The sequence below is a fragment of the Pipistrellus hanaki genome (genome assembly GCF_964339955.1).
Source record: "Pipistrellus hanaki genome assembly, chromosome: 19".
NCBI classification, from domain to species: Eukaryota; Metazoa; Chordata; class Mammalia; order Chiroptera; family Vespertilionidae; genus Pipistrellus; species Pipistrellus hanaki.
In genome coordinates this window covers 22,359,197-22,382,476 of record NC_140521.1, presented here as the reverse complement: position 1 = coordinate 22,382,476, position 23,280 = coordinate 22,359,197, and the positions used below count along the sequence as shown (strand labels likewise).

The 23,280-nt window shown below is 55.6% G+C and overlaps 1 protein-coding gene across 3 annotated transcripts; it reads right to left on the bottom strand.

The window, feature by feature from the left end:
- Positions 1-337: 337 nt before the first annotated feature.
- On the bottom strand, positions 338-21,773 carry CABP1 (calcium binding protein 1). Of its 3 annotated transcripts, none has more exons than XM_084868344.1 (7): positions 21,041-21,773; positions 8,093-8,272; positions 5,267-5,297; positions 4,921-5,064; positions 3,875-3,984; positions 3,502-3,649; positions 338-779 (listed from the first exon to the last, which is right to left on the bottom strand). In XM_084868344.1, exons 1-7 carry the CDS (start codon positions 21,689-21,691, stop codon positions 754-756), a joined length of 1,290 nt encoding a protein of 429 aa, XP_084724470.1. In that variant the 5' UTR covers positions 21,692-21,773; the 3' UTR covers positions 338-753. The 3 variants fall into 3 exon arrangements, with proteins under 3 accessions (XP_084724470.1, XP_084724469.1, XP_084724468.1); XM_084868343.1 differs by lacking the exon at positions 21,041-21,773 and adding an exon at positions 13,241-13,891; XM_084868342.1 differs by lacking the exon at positions 8,093-8,272 and having other exon boundaries at positions 21,041-21,768.
- Positions 21,774-23,280: the final 1,507 nt, after the last annotated feature.

The following is a 23,280-nucleotide window of genomic DNA, read 5'->3' as shown; positions in this document are numbered from 1 at the left end:
GGGAACTTAACTCTTGCTTATACCCATTAGCCTATGGTGAACGGATCTCATTCTCTGTTGTTTCACTTAGAGCAGCAGAACCTACTGGCACCATTAAGCAGGGACTCCCTACAGAACTGTGGCACTGCATACCCAGCCAAATTACTGCACCCACATCTCCCTGCAGCGAACGGTGCGAGGTGCTGGCTACTGAGGTCAGTGAGGAGGTGGCTGGGTGCCTAGCGGCACCCACTGAATGCCTGCTGACCGCAGGGATGCCCGCCAGCGCCGGGTGCAGCTCGTACTCAGGAAACGTCGTCAGCTAACCAGGCCCCGGAGGCAAAGACCCCACGCAGCCTTGGTCTCGGAAACACTTTTATTGGTTCTGAGATAACAAGGCTGAGGCGAGCTGGGATGGGCACGGCGCTGAGGAGGGCATCAAGAGGCTTTGCCCTAGGCAGACATGCTATGTGGGCTCTGCTGGCGGGCTCCCTGGCCCATCCAGCCGGCAGCGGCTGGGTACATGGCACTTGGCGCCTTGCATAACCTCTGTGGGCTTGGCACTGCGGCCTCCTTGTCGGTGGGCGCCCCACTTTCCAGTTGCAGGAGTTGTGGATCTTTCACATTGCGGAGGGTGGGGGTCCGGGTGGGCACTTCCCCGGGGTGCAAGCAGGCCCCTCCACCGTCCATCCTGGGCTCGGCGGCTGCAGCAGCGGGGCGAGCAGAGCTCTGGCCCTCCCCCGCGTGGGAGCTTGGCAGTCCAGGCCTCCGGCCTCAGCGGGACATCATCCGGACGAACTCTGGTGGGTACGGGGGAGGGGAGAGAGCAGCAGTCAGGGCCCCGCTCAGGACCCCTCCGAGTCTCCCTCACCTGCCGCCCTCGCCCTTGCACTGTCCTGATTCCATGGTGGCTCCACCTCCATCGGCCTCTACAGCCATCTTCTACACAGCGGCTAGCGCAAGCTTCTAAGCTGCATATCTGACCCCGTTCTTAACCTCTCACGCTCCCACGGATCATGTCCCACATGCTGACATGACCTCAGGTCACCCAGTTCTGGCCCCAGCTGGCATCCCGCCTCATCTCTCCCACTCACCCCAGTCTCATGCTCCAACTCCACAGCTCTCCCTCCCTTTCAGCACCTTAGGTGCCACTGGCTCCCTCTCACTCCTCACTTTCCAGCTTTCCTGCAATTCGTCCCCTCTCCCTTCTTTTTTTAAACTAGACTTTCTTTTTTAGAGCAGTTTTAGGTCCACTGCAAAATTAAGCAGGAAGACAGAGTTCCCATATGCTCCCAACCTCCACACAGGCACACCCTCCCCCATTACCAACACCCCCACTGAGTGGTACATGTGAAAACTGACAGATCAGCATCACCAAGCCCAGCTCACATGAGGGCCCACTCGTGGTGGTGTCCATTCTGACACGTATCCACCGCTATAGTCTCAAACACCGTCGCTTCCCTGCCCTGAGAATTCTCTGTGCTCAGCCTTCTTCCCGCTCCCTGCACAGCCCCCCAGACTGCTGGTCCTTTCACTCTCCAGTTTTGCCTTTTCAGATTGGCTTCTTTCACTTAGTTCTATGCATTTATGTGTCCTCCATGTCTTCTCATGGCTCGCTCGCTCGTTTCTCCTCTCTGATAACATTCCATTGTCCGGGGACCACAGTCCATTCATCTACTGAAGGACTTCTTGGCTACTTCCAGGTTGGGGCAATTATGAATGAAGCTGCTGTAAACATCCATGTGCAGGTTTCATCTGGATAAACAGTCCCTCCCTCTTGTTCCCTGGCAGCTCCTGCCCATCCCTTAGGCTCTGCTTATTCACAGCCTCCTCCAGGAAGCCTTCCCACACCCCCCTCAGCTGGGCATAGGGCCCTCTGTCCCCACAGCCTGCTATCCACTCCCTCAGAACAGCAGGAATATACTGTTGGCTTCTGCTTCCCTCGCTGGTCTTAGGCTCCTCAAGGTGCGGTCAGGTCTCAGCCGCAGAGGCGTATGCTGCGCGCTGGGAGAATGAATGGGGGGCCTGGGCTCTCAGGGAGGGGCAGGCACCTGTGAGGAGCACTTACCTGGACCCAGGACGTCTGAGATGTTCAGATCTTGTGGAAGCAAAGCCTTCTCTCCATCTAGCCACATTCTACCCACTGAGGGACAACTACCCCATAAAGGGCCTCCCTTCTTTGTGTTCTGGACACACTTACCGTCTGGCACACACTTATCCCGCCTTCTTAGAACTCAAGTGTCTGGGATACAGAGTCACGTTGTACCGTCTTTTCCCTGTATCTCAGTGTTGTGAATGGTGTCATGCACAGTGTTACATGTGGTTGAGGCTCCAGGCCTGGGTTCATGACACAGCTCTGCCTCTTAGTGGTCAGGTAATCCCAAGCAAGTTGTATTACTTCACTGAGCCTCAGTTTCCTCATCTCATGAGGTGCTAATAGTGCAAGCCATAGAGTCATTATGAGAATTAAATGAGATAAAATATGTGATTCTAATCAGAACAGTGATTCACACACATATTTACAATAAATGGTAATTATTGTGATTGCAACTGATTCCTCAGAAAAAGCTTTCATGTAGCATTAGCCGGGTACTGAGCGATGTGGGAAACGCAGAGATAAAGAGAGGAGGTTCCTCTTCTGGAAAAGTTCAGAGTCAAGTGGAGAGACAATGGTAGCACTTGGAGGACACTGTGAAGAACAAAGATGACCCTGAAGGCCCAAAACTTCAACTGGAGAATCAGGGGAGAAGGGCTGAACGAAGGGTCCCACTGCTGGATCTTGAAGGATGAACAGAATTGGGCCCAAGTGAACAACAGGATAAAAGGCATCTTGATAAGAAGAACGGTGTGTTCAAACAGGAGCCCAGCAGGTTCACGGACCACGAGTACTTTGGGGCGGTTGAAAGGTGCAGGAGAGTGAAGGAATGGTAGGAGCTGTGGTCAGATCTTAGGGCCCTGAGTGTCATCTTGAGGAATGTGGCATTCAGAAAATCCTTTCCGTGGATGGAGGGATGTGGACAGATGGATAGAAGTGGATGGGGAAAGATGACACAGGAATGGATGTATGGATGAGTAGATGGGTATTGATAGGCAAAAGACAATTAGGTAGAAATATAGGCAGGTGGTTAAAGATATATAAATATTTGAACGAATGTAGAGAAGCATAGATACATGGAGAGATATACATGAGCAGATGGGTGCATGGATGAATATATGGGAGAATTATAGAAGAATTAGGCATGGGTGGATAGATAAGTGCATGGATAAATGGTTCTATGGATAATTGTCAAGAGATGGATGCGTGGAGAAATAGGACAGATGCAAAGATGGATAAAATAGGTGGTATAGGTGGATGGATGGATGGGTGGGCATAGAGATGGGAGGCAGACTGAAGTGGTGCATGGATGGCAGGATGGAAGGATAGGGTATGGGAAGTTGAAATGAATGATGGTTGCATGATGGATATATAGTTGGAGGGCTCCACGAATGGTCACTTTCTCTCCCACTTTCAAGCCCACCTACCTTCAAAGTCCACATGGCCATCCCCATTGAGGTCCACATCGCGGATAATCTCCTCTATGTCTCGGTGTCCCACCTGATGACCCAGGAGTTTCCTCATGGCCTCTCGCAACTCACTGGTGCTTATCTCCCCATCACCATTGGTGTCAAACTGGACAGGGCAGGAAGGAGGGAGAGGCAGCTGTAACATGGAGACCATCAAAAGCAGATCCCAAGGTTGAGCTCCTTCTCCAGAGTCCCCTTCTCCCCAGAGAACCTTCTCTGTCCAGCTCCTTCCTGGCCTGGGACCCAGGGTTCAGGTTCTTTTCAAGGTGCCACGCTGGGGTTGGGATTCTCACAGCCTACCTCCCCTGCCTGTCCACTGCCCGTGACTCACCTCTCGGAAAGCATCTCGGAGTTCCTTCACACCAATCATGTCTGCCGTCTCCGCCAGGAGTTTGGGTCCCATTAGCTCCACAAAGTCATCGAAATCCACTTGGCCACCCACTGGGGACAAAGGGAAGAGCTAGGTCACCATCTAACCACCCCCCTCCGAGGCAATGGAGGTCTTACCATCCCCACACTGACTTGCCCAGGGCCAGGGCCAAGGTCTAACCAGAGGCCAAACGATGACAGAGAGTGACTACGTACAGGCAGTTGGTTAAAGAATGGCTCAGGAGAGTGGCCAGGGGTTGACAAAGGGGACAATCAGGAAGTGGGCAGAGATGGATATGGATGAGAGGGAGAAACATTAGGTCACAGAGACAGGCAAATACTTTCAGAGACAGAAACACATCAGGAAGGCAGAGAGGGAAGCAGAACATTCTGGGTGCCTGGCCCACATGCTCCAGCCTTCCTTCCCCTTGTGCAAATGGAAGCTCAGCTTCCAATAGGCTCTCTCAGGAGGTCCGAGTGTCGGAGGCCTGACCCCCACTTGGCCTGCTAACAGCAGCTTTCACCGGTGCCTGGCAGGAGTTTGGGGGTGTAGCCCAGGTGAGGGCTACCAAATAGCTCTGAGGGGAGCCGCTCCGCCAACTCCCCAAGTTCCCAGAGTGTTAGGCTTGGGTCAGTGGTAGCTGCCTCGAGAATGCACCCTTTGCTGGCTCCTCCTCTTCCCTGTCTCACTTCCCTAGCCATCACCTATTAAATAAACGTCCTGTGCTTTGAAATTCGTGTCTCAGGCTTGCTTCTGAGAGAACCCAGACTGAGAGGAAAACAGCAATAACAGCATCTCTGTTCAGCTCACGGTGGCCGTTTTAAATATATTCTCAAGCTGACCTCCTGCGCTCCACTCCCCCTCTGCTGCACCCGTTTCCACGTGGTTTTCCCCAAGTCACAGAGCTGGAAAGAGGTGGGCCCAGAATTTGAACCCAGGCCGGTCTGACTGCAGAGGGCTGCATGGCGAGGACAGAGGGGAAGGAGGTGCCCAGTGGAGTGACGCACGGTTCATGTTGATCTGCTGGGACAGCTCAATGAGCTCCATCTCGGTGGGCATGTAGCCCATGGTGCGCATGCAGTTGCCCAGGTCTCGGCAGTTGATGTAGCCGTCCTTGTCCTTGTCAAACTCCCGGAAGGCCTCTCGGAGCTCTGGGGGAGGGAACAAGGCGGACATGATTGGGGGCGGGGGGGGGGGGGGAGCTGCAGAGCCTCCGGAGCCAGAGCCAGAGCTGCCGGCTGTACACTCCTCTGACCCTGGCTCCAGACCAGGCCGTCCCTGAGGTCAGGGGGTCCCCTTCCCTCAGCCTCCTGGGTGGCGGAGTAACCCTTTCCCCTTCAGGGCCGGTCTTACCTTCAATCTCCTCTGGCCGCAGGGATCTGTCCTGAAACAGAAGAACGAGTCCTGTTAGCAGTGCGAGGGGCCCGGAGCCACACAATGCCCAGCCTGCGGGCCATGCAGTGAGTGGCAGCAGGCTGGTGGAGGCGGCGGGCTGCAGCAGAGCGTGCCTGGGCCGTGTCCTTGAGGGGAAAAGGCGCACCCCCACGTCTCCCACCGCATGGCAGCTGCCCAGGGACCCAAGCGCCCCATGCAGCCGGGCACAGCCCCTCTGCACCCAGCCCCTTGGTTCCGACACAAGAACGTGTCAGAGGACAGAGCTGGAACAGAGGCAAAACCTGTAAATGAAACAGGGTCAGAGGGAGGTCACCAGAGAGGAGGCCTGCAAGGGAATGGGAGCAGAGAGGGCGGAGGGGAGGGAAAGCAGGGGCTAGGCAGGCAGCCCAGAGCGAAGGCAGGGGAGGACCAAGGTGTGGAGGCAGGATTAGGGCTGTGCCCTGCTTCCCGGGCACTGCTCTACCTTCTCCAATCGGACCCCCATGCTACACCCTGTCCTGCTCAGGCACAGCATGGGAGCCTGGGGCTGCCAGTGCCTCCGGCCGCCGCCAGGCCCCAAAGCACACAGCCAAAGCTCCAGCAGGCCCGGCTCTCCTTGGGAACCAAGGAACTCTGGGTCTAGGCATCACCACAGATGGCAGGGGAGGCTCGAAAGAGCAGGCCTGGAGGACGCATGGGGCACTCCAGCTCGTGAGGGGCCCACTGCTCCGTGCCTGTCCCGGAGGACAGACTGGCACGAGATGGCTGCCCAGCTGGACCTGCTTAGTAAGCTCCCAAACTGTCCACGGGCTCCTCCTCCCCAGACGGCACAGGGCTCTGCCTTTGGGCAGGGAGAACACGGGACCGGTGTGCCGCCTGAGGAAGCACGCCAGGTACACACACCTGTCATGAACACAGACACCCGGTGCCATCATGAGCGGGAGGCATCTCGGCTGTGCACAGGCCGCTTTAGCCACCAGGGCCAGCGTGGGGGGAGATGGTTGCTTCCCACCCACTCCAAACTGGCCCCAGGGCAAGGGACCCTGACTCTGGAAAATCTGAGAATCTTCTAGAAAGGGGCTACTGAGCAACATCCAGTGGAACAAGCAGGTGCACAGGCCCGGGGCTTAGAAGTGGCCGCATGTGGCAGGACAGCGTGGAGTGTGTCCATGTGCTCGGGACAGGCAGCCGCCGGCTCCGGGTCCTGCAGGTGGCGTTCTAGCTGAGGGTGGGACTCGCTGGAGGATGTCTGTCTCTGCTGGGTGGCTTATGCTTTCGCAGACCTAATTGGACCTCTGTCCCCCAGTAGCTGCTCCAAGTCAGACTTGGCTCCTGGGTTCGCAGTGCCCACGCCCCAGGAAGTGAAGAGAGGAGGAAGTGAGGAAGTGCCGCGCGCACACGGAGGACTCAGATGTAACAAGTCCTTCCCTCGCCAGGCTCCAGCGGCCCCACTTCTCCAGGACCCAGCTCTGAGGCCCCCCCTGCACCTCCTCAGACATCCTGCAGAGACAGTGAGGGAGAGAAAGCCAGGCGCCGCTGCAGCGGGCCTGTGGGCTGGCTGAGTCCTGCTGGCTGGGGCTTGGGTCGCCCCCCTGCTGCCCCCGGTGCAGAGTGGGGGGTATGTGTGCTGTGCTTAGAGGCAGGACCCCCCCCCCGAGTCTGGGTGGCAGGAAGACCATGAGCGATTGGGGGGTGGGGGCAGGTGGAATGGAACATACACATACTCCTTTCTCTCCAACATAACTGTCGGGGGAAGAGCTTGCCTCTAGAGTCAGACTTGAGCGCAAAGCTCAGATCTGCTGCTTCCTAGCCATGGGCCTGGAGCAGTCACCCCTGTGACCCAGCCAGTCTCTCCGTCTGTAAAACAGGTCAATACCAGGACCCAGCTGCAGGGCCTTTGTGAGCACACCGGAAATGGAGCCCACAAGCATTTCTATCTGTAACTCCATCCTTGTTCCCCTCCGCCCTGTGGCTGTCCAAGGCCTGCAGGAGGCTGACCAACAGAGTAGCCACACGTGGCTATTTAAATCCAAATGGGAGTTAAACAGAATTAAAAATCCAGTTCCTCAGCTGCACTAGTCACGTGTCAAGTGTTCCACAGCCACGCGTGGCTAGTGGCTGCCACACCGGACAGGGCACATACGGGATGTTTCCATCCTGCAGCAAGGCCTGCCGGACAGAACTGCGCTCAGCACTGTTGCTCAGAACCCAGGAGGCCCTGGTCAGACTCCCGAGCCTGAATCCTGCCTCCATCACCCACAGCTGTTACCGTCGGCAGGTTACTTTCCTCACCTGTACAATGGGAATAACAGCGCCTACCTCTTCGAGTTGCTCTGAGTCTTAAGTGAGGCAATGGACCAAAGCCCTTAGCACAGTGCCTGGCACACGGTACGCGTTCAAAAATATCCCAAACATGCCCTGGCCGGTGTGGCTCAGTTGGTTGAGCGTATCCCATGAGCCAAAAGGTCGCAGGTTCGACTCCCCGTCAGGACGTGGTGCATACAGGAGACAGCTGATATTTCTCTCTCTCCCTCTGCCTCTCTCTCTAAAATCAACAAAAACATGTATGCATTTAAAATCCCCGAACAATATTGGCTGCTGTTATCATTTCTTGCTGTTGGAGGTGGACTCAGCAGTGCTTTGCAGCCATGCGTGGGAAACTTCAGGGGTCAGATGTGCAAACTGAGGGTCTGAGGAGTATCTGCTGGGGGTGCACACTCCGGTGTACAGAGCCCCTCTTCTTCCCACACCTTCTCACCCCGTGAAGCCAGGGCGAGCGCAGCTCCACCAGGGCCACTTACGTACAGGCCGCCTGTTCTCCGCGAAGCCCTTGCGCAGGAAGATGCAGGCCGGGCCCAGCAGGTTGTGCATGACGGCGCAGCTCTGGGCCAGCGTCAGGAGCGGTCCGGGCAGCTCGCCGCTGGCCGCCAGCCCCTCCTCGCCCGTCGGCACCACTCTGTAGCTGGCAGTCTCCTCCTGGCGCATCTTCAGCCGGCACCAAACAAATGCGAGAGAGAGGCCGCATCAGCCCCCGCCCCGCGGGCCTCCGGAGGGGCTCCCCTGAGGGCAGACCCTTGGGAGTCCGACAGCAGGTCAGAGCGCCCTCAGGTGCACAGCAGCGTCATATTGTCCAACAGATGGAGTCTCCGATCCTTGACTGAAACAGATGCTCCGGGGAGAGCTGGGTGTGGTATCCACCATGTGGCGTGCGCGCACCACACACACACACACACACACACACACACACGACACATGTGCGCCTAGAATCACACTTACGTGCATGCAAAGGCTCAGAGAGAAAAGCAGGCAGCAGGAGGCTTCTGTTCCCACCAATGGGACGTTTTCGTTAAGAGATGAATGGAATACATCCTTTTCCAACATTGCCCCAATGTCCCAGCACAACCCTCGGGGCTAAGTTCCCAAACTGACTTCTGACCCTCCCCCTCCGGACCCCGCCGGAAGGCAGCGAGGACAGCAGGCAGCACGTGGAGAGGCTCGGCTGGCCGGAGGCCCACACAGCGGGGCCACGGCTGACAAACGCAGCACAGGTGTCAGAGTGGGAGACCGGACTGGACGATGCTGCGGGTCCGTCTTAAGGAGCAGCACTACGTGACTCCGGCCCCAGGCTGCCAGGGACCCTCGGGTGGGCGGGTGACAAAAAGCACATCTGTGGGTCGGATCCCACCATTTGCAACCTCAACACTAGACACTCTCACCAGCAAGTCTCCCTCCCGCTCCGGCCCTCCCTGGCTCCCTGCCTGGCCCGGCCTGCGACCTCTGAGCTGGGACAGGGGCCCGCTGCTTACCGAATATAGCTGTGCCCCAGGCCCGGCCAATCCAGTCTCCTCCCTGACGGTTCCCACGCAGCTATAAAAAGTCAGCGCTGCCCACAGACTGCCCCCGCCCCCACAGGACAGCAGCAGCATCAGACACAGCTTTCTGTCCCACCCCGACCTCCCCAGACACCCAGGCCCCACACCCACCCTCTCGTCTCTGTGTTCTTCTTCCCGCCACGTTCCTCTGGCTCCAGGAAGGCCGTGCCCGGGGACGGTCCTAACCTCGGGGCAGCCTGTCCTCCTGGCTGAGAAGTAGAACCACCTGCCCCGTCTACCTTGTCCTCTCACGTGACCTCTCCCCACTGTCCCACACTGTGCGCTACGCCCGAGACTCCCCTCCCCCTGCAGGCCTGGAGGGAGACAGTGTTCTGGCTCCTCATTGAGCAGCAGCAGCTCAAATGCGCAGTGAAGAACTCAGCCCAAGGCCCAGGTGCAGTGAGAGCAAGAAGGGCCAGTCTCAGAGAATCTCGGCGCTTAAGGGGCCACTCAGATTTATGCCAAGTGAGGTCAGAATCTCGGCCACACTCACACAGGCCCCAGACATAGCTGGAGTGAAGGCAGGGTCAGCGGGAAGCCTGGATCCAGTGGCTTCGCCAGGACGCAGTCTCGGAGGTGCTTGCGGAGAGGCAGCCTTTAGTCCTGGCGACTCACACACACGTGGCTGTGACACAGCCCAGGGAGTGACACGCGGCCGGTGCAGAGCTCTGACAGGTGCTTTTGCACACGGACTTTGGACTCACAATTCTGGCTCTGCCATCTGCTTGCTGTGACCTGGGGTGGGTCACGTCACCTGCCTGCACTCTAGTTTTCTTCTGTATGCATGATCATGGCGACTCACAGGACTCTTGTGAGAAGTGAATGGCTGTTGCATAGTGCCGAGAGCATGGAAAGAGTGGGAGAAGTGGAGTTGCCACGGTGATGACAGGATGATGACAATGATGGTGGCAGTGATGCAACTTAAAGAGATGCTAGTGCAGAAGGCCGTTACTGTGGCCTCAGAGGAAGTGGGAGAATATGTGCCAATCAGGAAAGAAGTGAGAAGGATGGAGAATTTGCTCCCACAGAGAATGAGCCGGTGGTGGCCGAGGAATTTCCACTGCCTCTTGATCATAATCCTGCCTGGCACCACTGCCCCAGGGAGTGGCTGTTCCTCCCCGGCCAGTGATGGCACCTGACAGCCCGCTCTGCCCTGCTCAGAGCCCGGAGCGGCCGCCTCTCACCATCACCGGTTCCCCGAGTGCCGCTCAGGAAGCCAAGTGGGCAGCGACCCACAGGCTGACCGTGTCTCCTGGCACCAGGGCACGTCTCCTGCCAGGAGGGCCCAGCATGCCTCCTGACCTAGCAGCTCTAACAACAGACGCTGGCCAGGGCTGCAGGTCAGAGCTCCCCACTCTGAGGGATTCGGGGGAAGTTGAGCGAGTCAGCAACTGGTGAGGTAGGAGAGGGCACTGCGGTGGCCGGTGGGAATTTGGACCAGATGACGTGTAAGGGCAGACTCAGGGATCTAAGAATAACATTTTTGACAGCAGGAAGAAGAGAACGGCAAAAATAAAAAATAAAAATACCAGTTCTGGATTCACACAGACCAGGGTTTAAATTCCAGCTCAGAATCCAGTTGGCTGTGTGACCTCAGCCAAAAGAACTATCTGGTGGAAAAGAGGAAATAATATAACAAGTTGGATACACTAAATATTCAGGAAAAAGAAATTATTATTTTTATAGAAAACATGAAATTTCCCTGGCCAGGTAGCTCAGTTGGTTAGAGCATCATCCTGAGATGCCAAGGTTTCAAGTTTGATCCCTGGTCAGGGCTCATTCAAGAAGCAACCAATTAATGCACAAATAAGTGAAATACCGTGTTTCCCCGAAAATAAGACATCCTCCGAAAATAAGACCTACTTACAGGTTTCCTTCTGAGTGAAATATAAGGCATGCCCCCGAAAATAAGGCCCCCCTAGGCTAAATATGAGAGATTTGGTCCACTGATTCTGAAAGAAATGGAGTCACAAGAAATTCACCAGGAAATTCAGGAATTGGATTGTTATGATGATGTTCCAGAAGATGATGACATGATTGTCATTGAATAAATGAGTAAATTCTTGATACTGTAGGATTCACAGTTTGGTTTGTGTTGACAACTACTGTACTAGCGTACCGTATACAGGTAATAAATTTCCTTTATTTTCATTTAACAATAAATGTGCACCGTATTCTTCTTCATGGAAAAATAAGACATCCCCTGAAAATAAGACCTAGCGCATCTTTGGGAGCAAAAATTAATATAAGACACTGTCTTATTTTCGGGGAAACAGGGTAACAAATCGATGTCTCTCTCTTTAAAATTAATATTTAAAATGTTTTAAATTTAAAAATATGAAATTAAATTGCAATAAGTTGTATGATCTTTAACCTTACTGCATGGACTCAAAACCTCTCCTATGTTCTTTTTCCTCCATCCCCCTTCTCAGAAAACCCAGAGTGGAAAAATTACGATTATAACAATATTACTAGCTAACATTTGTCGAGTACTATATTCCAGGCAGTGAATATAGTGCACAACACTCTTAGTTCTCACAATTACCTTCCAAGGTGGGCATCAGTATATATTCTTTTTAAAAAATATATATATATTATTGATATTTTACAGAGAGGAAGAGAGAGGGATAGAGTTAGAAATATCAATGAGAATCATCAATCAGCTGCCTCTTGCACACCCCTACTGGGGATGTGCCCGCAACCAAGGTACATGCCCTTGACCGGAATCGAACCCAGGACCTTTCAGTCCGCAGGTCGATGCTCTATCCACTGAGCCAAACTGGTTTCAGCAGTATATATTCTTGATGGACAAAAGAACTGAGGCCCAGCGAAGTCAAGTGACTTGCCCAAAGTCACACGGCTGGAAGAGGAGACCTGAGAAGTCTGATTCTGAAGCCCTCTGCTATGCGAGGAAGACGGGTGGCGGAACCAAAGGACAACTGTTATTAAACTCTCCTCTTAAAGAGCCAGGGAGGGGTTCACCCTGTGTCCGTTAGACTGACTCCGGCCAGTTTCTGTTTCCCTGCACCAGCGCTGAGGCCACTTCTGGTACAAAGACTCCCCCAAGAAGATGGCAGATGGGGGGAGGGTGCACAGGAGAAACAGTCCCCCCAGAAGGGTCTGAGGCGCAGCAGAAACGAAAGGGATTTGATGTGAGCAGCTTCGCCACAAGAGGAAGCCGATGAGCAGCAGAAATGTCCTAAACGGAGAGGCTGTCAAGATGACGAAGGAGTGAGGGTGGGCTGGGGGCAGAGGTGCCATTAGCTCACCTGAGACCTCGGGTAAGTGTCACTCAGCCTCAGCGACGATGAGGCTCCTTGTGTGGAAAGGAAGCTCTGCAGGAAACGTCCCTCTCACCCCTTCCCTCTGAATAACATCGAGTTCCCGACGGGCCTGACTCCGGAGGGCTAGGCACACAGCAGAGCAAACCCTATAGGTGCCAGCCAGTGTTCCCTGCTCTCCAAACGAATTCTTGCAAAAAGACATCATCCTGGTGTGGAAGCAATAAACCTGCTACAGAAAGCGACACAGACGCTCTGACTCCAAACAGTTCCGGTCCCTGACCCAGTCTGGTCCTAGGTGAGATTCTCTGACCTGGTTCCTTTCAGTGGCAACAGGATCTACTTCAAAACCCGCAGCCCTGACGGCTTCGAGACCACCAGAGAGGGCCAGCGGCCCTCCAAGAGGCCACTAAGCCCAGCCCTACTGCTGAGAAGGCGGCTGAGCAGCAGCAGGTCAGAGCTCAGCCCCCTTCCAATCCTGCCAGCTCCCAGGGGTCTGTCCACTCGCACATCCTAAGGATCCATGCTTTTCACTTACATCCCCGCAGCCCTGTGGCTCTTCCCTAAATCTGGTAGGTTCTACAGTCCCCATGCAGCCCCCAGTCCCAACTCCAACCCAGAGGCTGGGACACAGGAACGGAGACAGGAGGCAATCGGAGGTCAGAACCGGGAAGCAGCTCTAAGGCAGAGCCCCGGGAAGGGAAGGCGACAAGTCTCAGATGCCCCCCCTCTGTGCCCAACCTCTGGGGCCGATGGGAAGTGCCCCACCCCCAGCCAGGTTTGGGAATCCGGGAACATACCTTTCTGGAGAGATTTCTCAGTGGAGACTTGACACAGTTGCCCATCCTAAGCTGAGGCAGCGCCTCTCGGGATCCCGGGGTCCATGGAGGAGGCTCCCGGAGGCTCAGAGACCTCAGTCCTGGTCACTGCCCACTGCCAACCCGGCCTCCCTCTGCCCGCGCTCTTCCTCCAGGACCGAGCCGCTCCCCTGCGCGCGTGCTCCCTCACTCGTCTGCCCGCTCCTGCTGATTCTGTGTGTGTGTGTGGATTATGTGTGTGTGTGTGTGGACTGTGTGTGTGTGTGTGTGTGTTTAACTTTATGGGCACTTTCTTAAGGAGATGAAGGCAGGAGGGAAGTGTGCAGGGCACAGAGAAAATCGCCCAGACAGCTGATGGCAGAGGGCAGCGGGAGCTGGAAAAGGCGGCCAGATTAGCGCTCAGTCCTCTCCGCTCAGTCCCCTTCCCTCAGCCAAAGCTGCCAAAGCTGCGGAGGGAGGGGGGGGGGGGGCAGAATGGCAGCTGCAGCTGGGAATTAGGCCAGCAGACCCAGGAGGGGAATCAGGCTAGTTTGGTTCCCAAAGCCAGGGTGCCTCCCAGCTTTGTGCTTTCTCTCTCTCTCTCTCTCTCTCTCTCTCTCTCTCTCTCTCTCTCTCTCACACACACACACACACACACACACACACACACACACACAAACGCACACAGAGACAAGCACATCCACACTGCCTCCTGGCGTTGCCCTGGGTGAGAGCAGGCAGCTCCAGCTGGGGGCTTGGGAGCGTCGGTGCGTCTCCATCAGGCTCCGCTCTTCACACCTGCCTGCACTGCAGCGGGATGAGGCTCCGGGACTGGGACCACCGCGGAGCCGAAGCAGTTAGCAGCGACTTCTGCTCCCTTCCGGGTGCGCAGGCTCGGAGGGCGCGAGCGAGGCACTGACCGTGCAATCCCCCGCCTGACCCAGCCAGGGTCTTCCACCTGCTCTGGGGTGTCCAGCAGCCGTCATGGTCCCACGACGGGCTTTTTAGGTGCCTGTCTCTTCCTCTCCCCACGTTCCAGCTGAGATGCCAGTCATGTCACACTGGAGAGCTGCAGCCCCGGCCAGATGCCCGGGAGAAGTCCCATTGCCGGGCGCCCGCTTTGCCCAGCAGGGGGCACCAGAGGTAGGTTGGCCCCAGATGAAACCACCCTCCACGCATGCCTGAGCTTTCGTCCAGAGAGGCTGCTCTCAGGGCCTTTTTGTCCAGTTCCGAGTGGCTGGTCAGATCTCCCCTAGGGAAGACGAGAAGGAGGCACTGCCCAGAAGGGGCCTCAGGCTTGGTCCCAGGGAGCTGGGAAGGAGGTCCCGGATGGGTCTGGTCGACAGAGCTATTGCTGAAGAGGTCGACATGGGGAGGGTTTAATCAGGCTAGTTATTCAGCAGCCCATGTTGGGGCCAACTCTCCGGAGGATATGGAGAAGGAGGGGAACCCCTGAGGACCGATGAGGAGGCTGGGGAGCTGTTTTCGCCAAAAGGGCAGAAAGGAGTGAAGACACTGGGGAGTTGGAATTAAAAGAGCAAGCAGCCAATTTAAGCGCCTTCTTCAAAGACGTGTTCCTTGGAAACAGCTTAAAGCAGCATCTGGGATCTGGGGTCAGGGGTCAGGGGTCAGGGGTGAATGGACGCAGGTGAATGAGAGGATCAGCAGGCCTGGGGTTGAGTCCTGGCTCTGCGGGCTTCTGACTTCTTACGTTCCAGAGCTTCAGTTTCCTTGCCTGGAAAACGGGGTTTCCTCTCTCTTCCTTAAAATGCCTGCATGGCAAAGTGCACGGCACACGTGGTACTCCATAAGTAATTATTAAAATGGAGAAAGAAGGATCACTTGTCCAGTACTGATGTGCTTGGGAACAAGAGAAACGTAGTCGCCACTTTCAAGGAGCTGACATTCTAGCAGGTGGGGAAGAGATATTAAATAGCCAGGAGCACAGGACTAATTACATGTTAGTTACATGCCATGAAGGGGAAGCACAAACACTCTAGGGGTGCGATTTAATTCAGGAAGATCCAAAAAGACTTGCAGACCAAAGCTAGAAAACTGGCCATCTGCAGATTCTGGTGAAAAGCTAGGCTCACAAATGAAGTATTATAGAAGTGTTGCCCTGAAATCTATATAATTAACCAATGTCACCCCAATAAATTCAATAAAAAATTAAAATGGAAACATTTTAAGTAAAAAAGAAAAGAAAAGCTAGAACTCGCCAGGGACCCCTTAGGGAGACGCATTAGGCTTCACACAGGAGCCCAGTTCGTAAGAACGACACGCGCAGACACCAGTGATGAGCAGGCAGGCGCCAGTGTAAGGCCGCTTCCCGCCCCGGGCCCCGATGGGCTCCTGGGCGCTTCGTGGAGACGCTGACTTATCGGGCTCAGGTGGGCTCCGGACATGGCCGATGAGAGTGCTCCAGGCGATGCCCACCTGCAGCCAGTGCTGAGACCTGCTGGCACAGAACCTAAGAGCTTGGAATGCAGAGTCAGACTTGGGTTCAAATCTTGCCATACTGCTTAGCAACTACTGGATGATGAGGACATGTTAATCTTTCTGAGCCTCAGTTTCTTTATTGATAAAATGGGTACGCCAATAACCCTTCCCTCGAGGGCTCTTCTGAGGAGTTAATACATGCAAAAGGCTTAGCACAGTGCCAGGAACATAGAAGATACCCCTTCCCCTGCCCAGCACTGCTCTTAAATGGCCGGGGCACCCACTCCTGCCCCCTGCAGGCCACCCCAGAGCACAGCACCCACCTGTCAACCTTGTCCTTTGGAACAGCAGACAGACAGCTGTCTCCTGTAGAAAAGGTACACGCTTTGGATGTAGATATTTGGATGTGGGTCAGAGGTTTTGCTTGTAATGGAACATGTGGACAGTTAAATAAGATAATAAACCATACACCTCAACATGAAGCCTGGCACGTAGTAGACACTCAATAAATGCTAGTATGATATTTAAGAATGTAGAATGTGGGGTCCCAAGGGCTGGATTTGAGGCCCAGTTTACCATTTCCTAACCACATGGCCTGTATAAATGAGTCAATTTCTCTGGATCCCAGTTTCCTTAACTATAACATGGAAATAAGACCTGACTTTTCAGCTTTGGAGGATTATGGTGAAGACCGTGAGCTACAGATATGAAAATACTGTTAAGTAAAGGCTTTGAAAGATAAGGCATTATTTCTGCCCTCCTTTGTCACCCGAAAAAAAAAAAAAAAGATTAAGATAATAAATTCCTGATCGTGTTAAGTGAAAAAAGTCAGTTCCTTTGAAGAAATCCATAACTCTTCAGGGAGGAGGATGCAGTATTAGCTTGAGTATTAAGGGTAGCAAGGGGTTCCGGGACTCAAACACAGAGCTTTTTGGCTCTGCGGGAGGGGTACTGATGATTGGAAGGGGCAGACGGCTTGACCTTTAGCAGAAAAATTTTAAAGGGCTGAATGTGGGAGCTTCTAGAAGGGGCAAAGGCACCACACAGGCTCAGCCACCCCCATTCCTACTCACTATGGCATCAGGCCCAGGCCTCTGGAAGCCACACTTTGAGTTCTGGAATGGAATAATAGGATCAGAGGGATGAGAAGGATAAACCCGTTGCTGATTAGGAGGGAGACTGGTCTTTAATGGCCCTGATCAGTTCTATCGCCAGCACTTGAACTTGGATGGCAGCCCAGTGCTAAGACGCTCAGGGAAAGCTGGGTCGTAACTTGAGAGGTACTTTGTGGTTGCTTCTGACAAACAGGAAACACACAGGTGACTTCCCACCAAACCAGCACGGCTGGCACAGACAGGTTGTTCAGAGAGGCAGACCACAGCACAGTCCCGCGTAACCTCTGTACAAGTCACTTCCCCTCTGAGTCTCTCTCCTCGTCTCTAAAATGGAGGAAGACAGTGCTAACCCTCACAGGATGCTGTGAAGTAAGATAATGAGAAGATACTTTGACACTTGTTTAGTGGGCTCTACACTAAGGTCTCAAGTACCCTTGTTGCTTCTCCAGAGCAGCAGAGGCAAATGCAGACACCTGGGGACTCTGATTTATGTTAGCCACAGCCGGCCTCCTCAGGCCCCGGGAAAGGCCTCTAGGGCTCTCAGCGCTCTGAGAGAGCAGGGAGAGAGGGTGCGGCAGGAGTGAGTACTATACACAGTCCTCACCCTAGAAACACAGGCCTGCCCTAGCAGGACTAAATTGGGTAGGACCCAAGCCATCCTAGCCTCTCTCCCCATCTAAACAATAGGCGCTAAGACCCCTCTGCAGTTCAGTGGCTGGAGATATCAGTCATTCACTCACTGATTCCCTCGCAGGATAGAGGATCACAATGGTCCTACTACGTGCAAAGCAGTGTGGGAATTGGAATAGCATAGCCACCTCAAAAGAGGCATCTCTAAAGCTAGGAAAGGAAAGGTGGGGCAAAGCTCTGGGTTTATTTGTTGCCGCCTCTACAAGTGGTGCTACTCCCAAATTTAAGGTAAGGAGCAGAAAGGCGGTTCCAAGACCCAATGCCAAGAATCGCCCTCAGTCACGTCCATTCTGAGTTAGTTTCTGGTACCACGTCTTCTCTCCGGTGGCATGTCCACTAAGGGGTACTAGGCAGGGTCCTTTGCTATTCAGCCCCTTCCTTTAGTATCCTGGCTCACCTGGCTCAGAGCTTTTAAAGGACAGGCCCTCATTCGGGCACTGACTCTATAAACAACAACAACAACATTACTGGAGGCTGCTCTTTTCCCAGCACCCTCTCTGAGCCAGGCCATTGACATACTTAGTCTCGTATACTTCATACAACTGTGCAAGGTAGCTTTTGTCAGCCTGGATGAGCCCAGACCAAAAGAGGAAATAGAGGCCCAAGTTCACAGCAATAGGCGATGGCGGAGCTGGGATTGGTACCTGCAGCTCTACCGTCCCCAAGCCACCATCCCGTGCTTTAGTCTTAAAACCACCTGGTCTCCCTGCAGGCAGTGAGGCTGCCCCGTGAGGTCACTGGAAGAATCCTAGTTGCTGTTCCCCTATTTTAGGAGCCTATCTTGGTACCTACACTTGAAATCCTTATTCTATTGCAAATATAAGGAAAACGGCCTGGCCCAGCCCTTGGTGGTTAGTCAACAGCAGCTGCAATAATAATGACTTAGCATTGCTAGAGCCTTTGATCTATCACCTGATTTAATCTCCCCAAAACCTGGTGCGGTCCTATGAATTATCCCTATTTTGCAGATAAAGAAACAGGCTTCGCCGAAACCGGTTTGGCTCAGTGGATAGAGCGTCGGCTTGGGGACTGAAGGGCCCCGGGTTCGATTCCGATCAAGGGCATGTGCCTTGGTTGCGGGCATATCCCCGGTGGGGGGTGTGCAGGAGGCAGCTGATCGATGACTCTCTCTCATCGATGTTTCTAACTTGCTATCTCTCTCCCTTCCTCTCTGTACAAAATCAATAAAATATATATTTAAAAAAAAAAAAGAAAAAAAGAAAAAACAGGCTTCATGAGGTTGAGTCACTGAAGGGTAAGAGATATGAACTTGCTTCCCCAGGGTTACATTTTGCCTAAGCAGATCCGACCTGAAAGTTTCCGTTCTCAGAAGCCCATTGACCTTCACTTGGTCCTGACCATCTCCAAGGGCAGAGTCTGAGTGCAGAAGGAGGGGGAGGAGCCTGGTTTCCCTCCTCGCAGGAGGCTGACAGAGCCCCAGGCCGGTTTCGTAGCTGCTGCTGCTGTGCAGCACATGCCTGGGAGCTGTCAGCAGGGAGCCCAAACCGAGCGTCCGAGCTTTACAGAAAACGTCGCAGCTCCAAGGGCGAGAGCCTCCAGAGGCGGGTGGTAAATATTTGATGGGGCCTCCCAGCTCTTCCTGACTCAGATGACTGGTGACATTTCAGAACACTGGGCTGGAGAACAGTCTTCGTTTAATGACTGAGCAAGTAGAAGTGGGAAGAGAAGCAGGTAGCTGAGATGCTCTGAGCTCATAAAGGGCCTATGCAGGCAAATTCTGCAAGACTTGGAAAGAAAGGGCTCATTTTCCAAGAATGAAGCCAGATCGCCAGCAAACTAACCAGAAAATGAGCGATTCTGGGCTAATAACCTACCTTTCCACACTGCTAAACTGTAAGCTTTAAAACAGCCCTGGCTGGTCGGCTCAGTGGATAGAGCACCAGTTAGCAGACTGAAGGGTCCCAGGTTGGGTTCCAGTTAAGGGCACATACTCCAGCCCTGGTCTGGGCGAGTGTAGGAGGCAACCAATCATTGTTTCTCTCACATCAATGTTTCTCTGTCTCCCACTCCCTTCCACGCTCTCTAAAAACCAATGGGGGACCAGATCCTCGGGTGAGGAAAACAACAACAAAAAGCACACACATGAAATATCCGGAACCAGCTACCTGGTTCACTGTTGTCTCCGGAGCAATGCCCCACGCCCTGCCCCTGCTCACTAACACACAGGCCACTGCAGCTTCTCCCCGCTCAGCGCGTCGGCACACTGACTCTTACAGCTCTGCACCCCGCTCTCTGCGACGGAGAACTGTCTGCAGCGAACTCCGAGGACTCCCCGCGGGAACAAAGCCACACACTGGAGCCCATCACCCACCACAGCAGCCCGGCGCAACCAAATCCATGAGCAGCTGCCTTCACTTAGACCTCCACCGGCACCAGCCGCTGCCAAGTAGTACTTTGAAAAGGAATGTGCGGATCTGAAGCAAAACACACACCATCTCCTTGGAATTGTGATCCAGCGTGGCAAGCCAGGAGCTTAAAACGGCTTCTTTACGCTACTTCCTAGCACAGAAAGGCTCAGGCCCCCTCCCCCCCGCGAACACACACACACACACACACACACACACACACACACACACACCGTGCAAACAGCCTGACCAGACCTCTGCATCCTCCCCCGCCCCCCACCTCCCCGGCTGCCGCAGAGCTCTCTCAAGGCTGCGCAGTGAGTTTGATTTAGTTATGGGCTCAGAACCAGAGGCTATCCTGGTTTTGCTCAGTTCACGGGTTTCTTTCTGCCGAGCCTCTCCCCAGCAGCACACCCTCAAACTAGATTATGACAAGGGATAATTTTTAAAGGGTAGCTGCCCAGCTGCCCAGCTGCCCCGGACCCTTGAGAGAAAGGCCTGGAGGAAACCAAAGGAGCCATTGCTGACTCCTTAGTGACCTTTCTGACCCCAGAATGCACACCACCTCGAGCTAGGAGTCTGCATATTGTTCACGTCCTCTGACTCACAACTGCCCAACTGCCATCCTGATGGCATCCCTGAACCACCTCCTTCAGACACCCCAAAGTTCCGGTTTGAGCAATGGTCTGCACAGCCTCATGCCTACAGACACTCTCTCCTCTGTTTTAGCTCCCCCCGTTTCCCCAGGTCTCTGTGGCCACCACAGGCCATGGTTAGGTCCTTCCTCCCCAAGGTCCCCCACTCCTGACTACAGGACTCCAAACCCTTTGCTCTCCTGAGTTGCTCACTGGTGTTCTTGGCCAGAGTCCAGAGGAGTGGGTTTCGCGCCACCTGCTCAGAGCGCCCCTCCGTGGCCCCCTCCAATCTCCAGGCGGCTTGCGGAGGTCGATTCCCTACCGGGACCGGCCTCTCTGGCAGGGAAGGCGGCTTGGCAGTGGTGCTCGCCCCGAAGAGGCCGAGCGTGGACAGCGCCCGGGGTGCTGAACCAGGCGCCGGGAGGAAAGCGCAGGCAGGGGCGCGGCAGGAGGACGGCGGTGGGTGCGCAGCCCGCGGCAGGGTCCCGAGCGACTCTCCAACGAGCACGGACGGACGGGCGGACGGGCGGACGGGCGGACGGGAGGTGCGGCCCTTACCTGGCCGAAGGCGGAGCTGAGCATGGGGTGCAGCCGGCGGAGGAACGGGTCTGCCTCGGGCGCGGCAGCTGGAGCGGAGACCCCGCGACTAGGGGCTCCCTGCGCGCACCGGAGGCCGAGCGCCGGGGACAACCCCCGTTCCCCCCCATCCCGCCCGCGGGCCGGCGGCAGCGGCGACTGCGGAGAAGGGCGGGACGCCGCGGCCGCCCGCAGCGCCTCCCGGGGCCTGCAGTGCGCCGGGGGCAGCCCGCAGCGGCTTCCCCGCACGCCCTCCTCTCGCGGCGCCGGCCGGCACAGGGGCCTCCGCAAGCTGGGGTCCCCGGACGGCGGCGGCGTGCCAGGGCAGGTGCCGGGCAGCCGGCGGCTGGGCAGCCCTGGCTCCCGGGCCGGGCCCTGGCGGGGAACCCGGCTGCCCCCGCTCGTCGCAGCCGCCTTCAGCAGCGACGTCTTGGACTCGCTCTTGGCGATGTGCGAGCTCATCGCAGCGGGGCCGGCGCTCGCATGGCCGGGCAGCGGGGTCGCCGGGCGGCACCGAGCGGGCCCTCCGGGGGGCAGAGAGCAGGGCGTCCGGCGGGAGCCGAGCCCGAGGACGCGCTGGAGGCGGGCGCCGTACCCGGGCCGCTTAAATGCGGCCCCGACTCCGCCACCCATGTGATAGCGCAGCCTCTACCCCGGAGTCCCGAGCGGCCAGGCGGCTGGCGGTCCGGATCCGCGGGGGTGCCCGCCGGCTGTCCCGGAGCCCGCCCCCAGCTGCGGGCCCAGGTGCTGCTCGCCCCGCCCCTCGCCCCGCCCCGCGCGGAGGAGCCTCGCCTGCGGGCGGCCCCTGGCGGCTTAGGAGGCGCTGCGGCGCGGAGCAGGGAGCACAGGGAAGGGGTGTAGCGAAGGGCCCCAAAGATGTCCCGTCTTTGGTATCGCCGGAACTGACCCTTAGCACGCCTGGAGGCCGCACAGGAACCCAGAACCCCCGGAACCTCCAGAACTGCAGGCGGGTGCACTCCCCAGGGGACACAACTTTGGGACGGAGGATGAGGTGCAGTGCGCTAAGAGCCAAGGACAATGAAGCACTATGACATCACCGCTTACAAACAAGAATCCAGAATGACGTGGCCGGGCAGGCTCCGCTCTGTGGGCTCTTCATCAAGTCCCAGGCTCACGGAGTGGGGCCTGGATGACCTGGTAAATCAGCCACAGAACTCTCAGTTCTCAGAACAGAAGAGAAGCCAGGTGCATGTTTAACCTGGATTTGCAGGCCTGGTGATGATCAAGTGTCAGGTAGGAGCCACGTGCTGCCCTCAGCTCCTGTGTCCCTCTTCTTGTCCTTCTGACAGAGAAATCTTTGCTCTCGATATTGGTAGGCAGCCAGGGAGTCACAGAGGCCTGGTTTTAATCTCCAATCCCAGCTCTGCCCCTTACCATCTGGGTCACTCGGCAAGCGTCATCACCTCTCTGAACCTCCTTTGCCTCTTCTGTTAAATGCAGGCCGCGCCCCGTGCTCAGCACAGGGCACCCGGCAGTGAGGCTAGTTCCCTGCCCTCCGCACCTTCTGAGGACCCACCCACCACTCTTGTTTGGTGATAGGAGACCCGAGAGTTAAAGGGGTTTGGGGGTGAACTCCCCAGGCTCTGCCTGTTCTCGTCTCTGGCCCTGACGCCACCCATGCATGAGAATAAGGCAAGTCTGGTCACCACTCCGCCTCAATAGGAGGGCAGGTGTGCTCACCCTTTTCTCCACTGCCCTCTTCTGGTACATACCCAGATGCAATGAATTAAAAAAAAACAGGATGGGCCTGGCCAGTATGGCACAGTGGATAGAGCATCAGCCTGCAGACTGAAGGGCCCGGGTTTGATTCTGTCAAGGCACATGCCCAGGTTGTGAGCTCAATTCCTAGTGGGGGTCATGCAGAAGGCAGCTGATCAATGATTCTCACTGATGTTTCTATCTCTCTCTCCTATTGTCTGAAGTCAATAAGAACACATTTAAAAAGAAAAATAGGATGCGCGGGGGAAAACAACTGCCCAGAGGCTAAAGTGAACAGGAGAAGCATAGCAGATTGTTCCCGGCTCCCCCACTACAAGGGACTGAGCTGCCGTCTCCAAGCTGCTCAGGTGCCCATCGCACAGATACTGAGGCAGGCTGGGTGCCACGTGCACTCGGATTGGAAAGATCGCCCCCTCCCCCTCAGAGTCTGGGGTCAATCAGGGTCTCACCTGTTCCGGCCTCGGAGTAATCTGTGTTGGGCA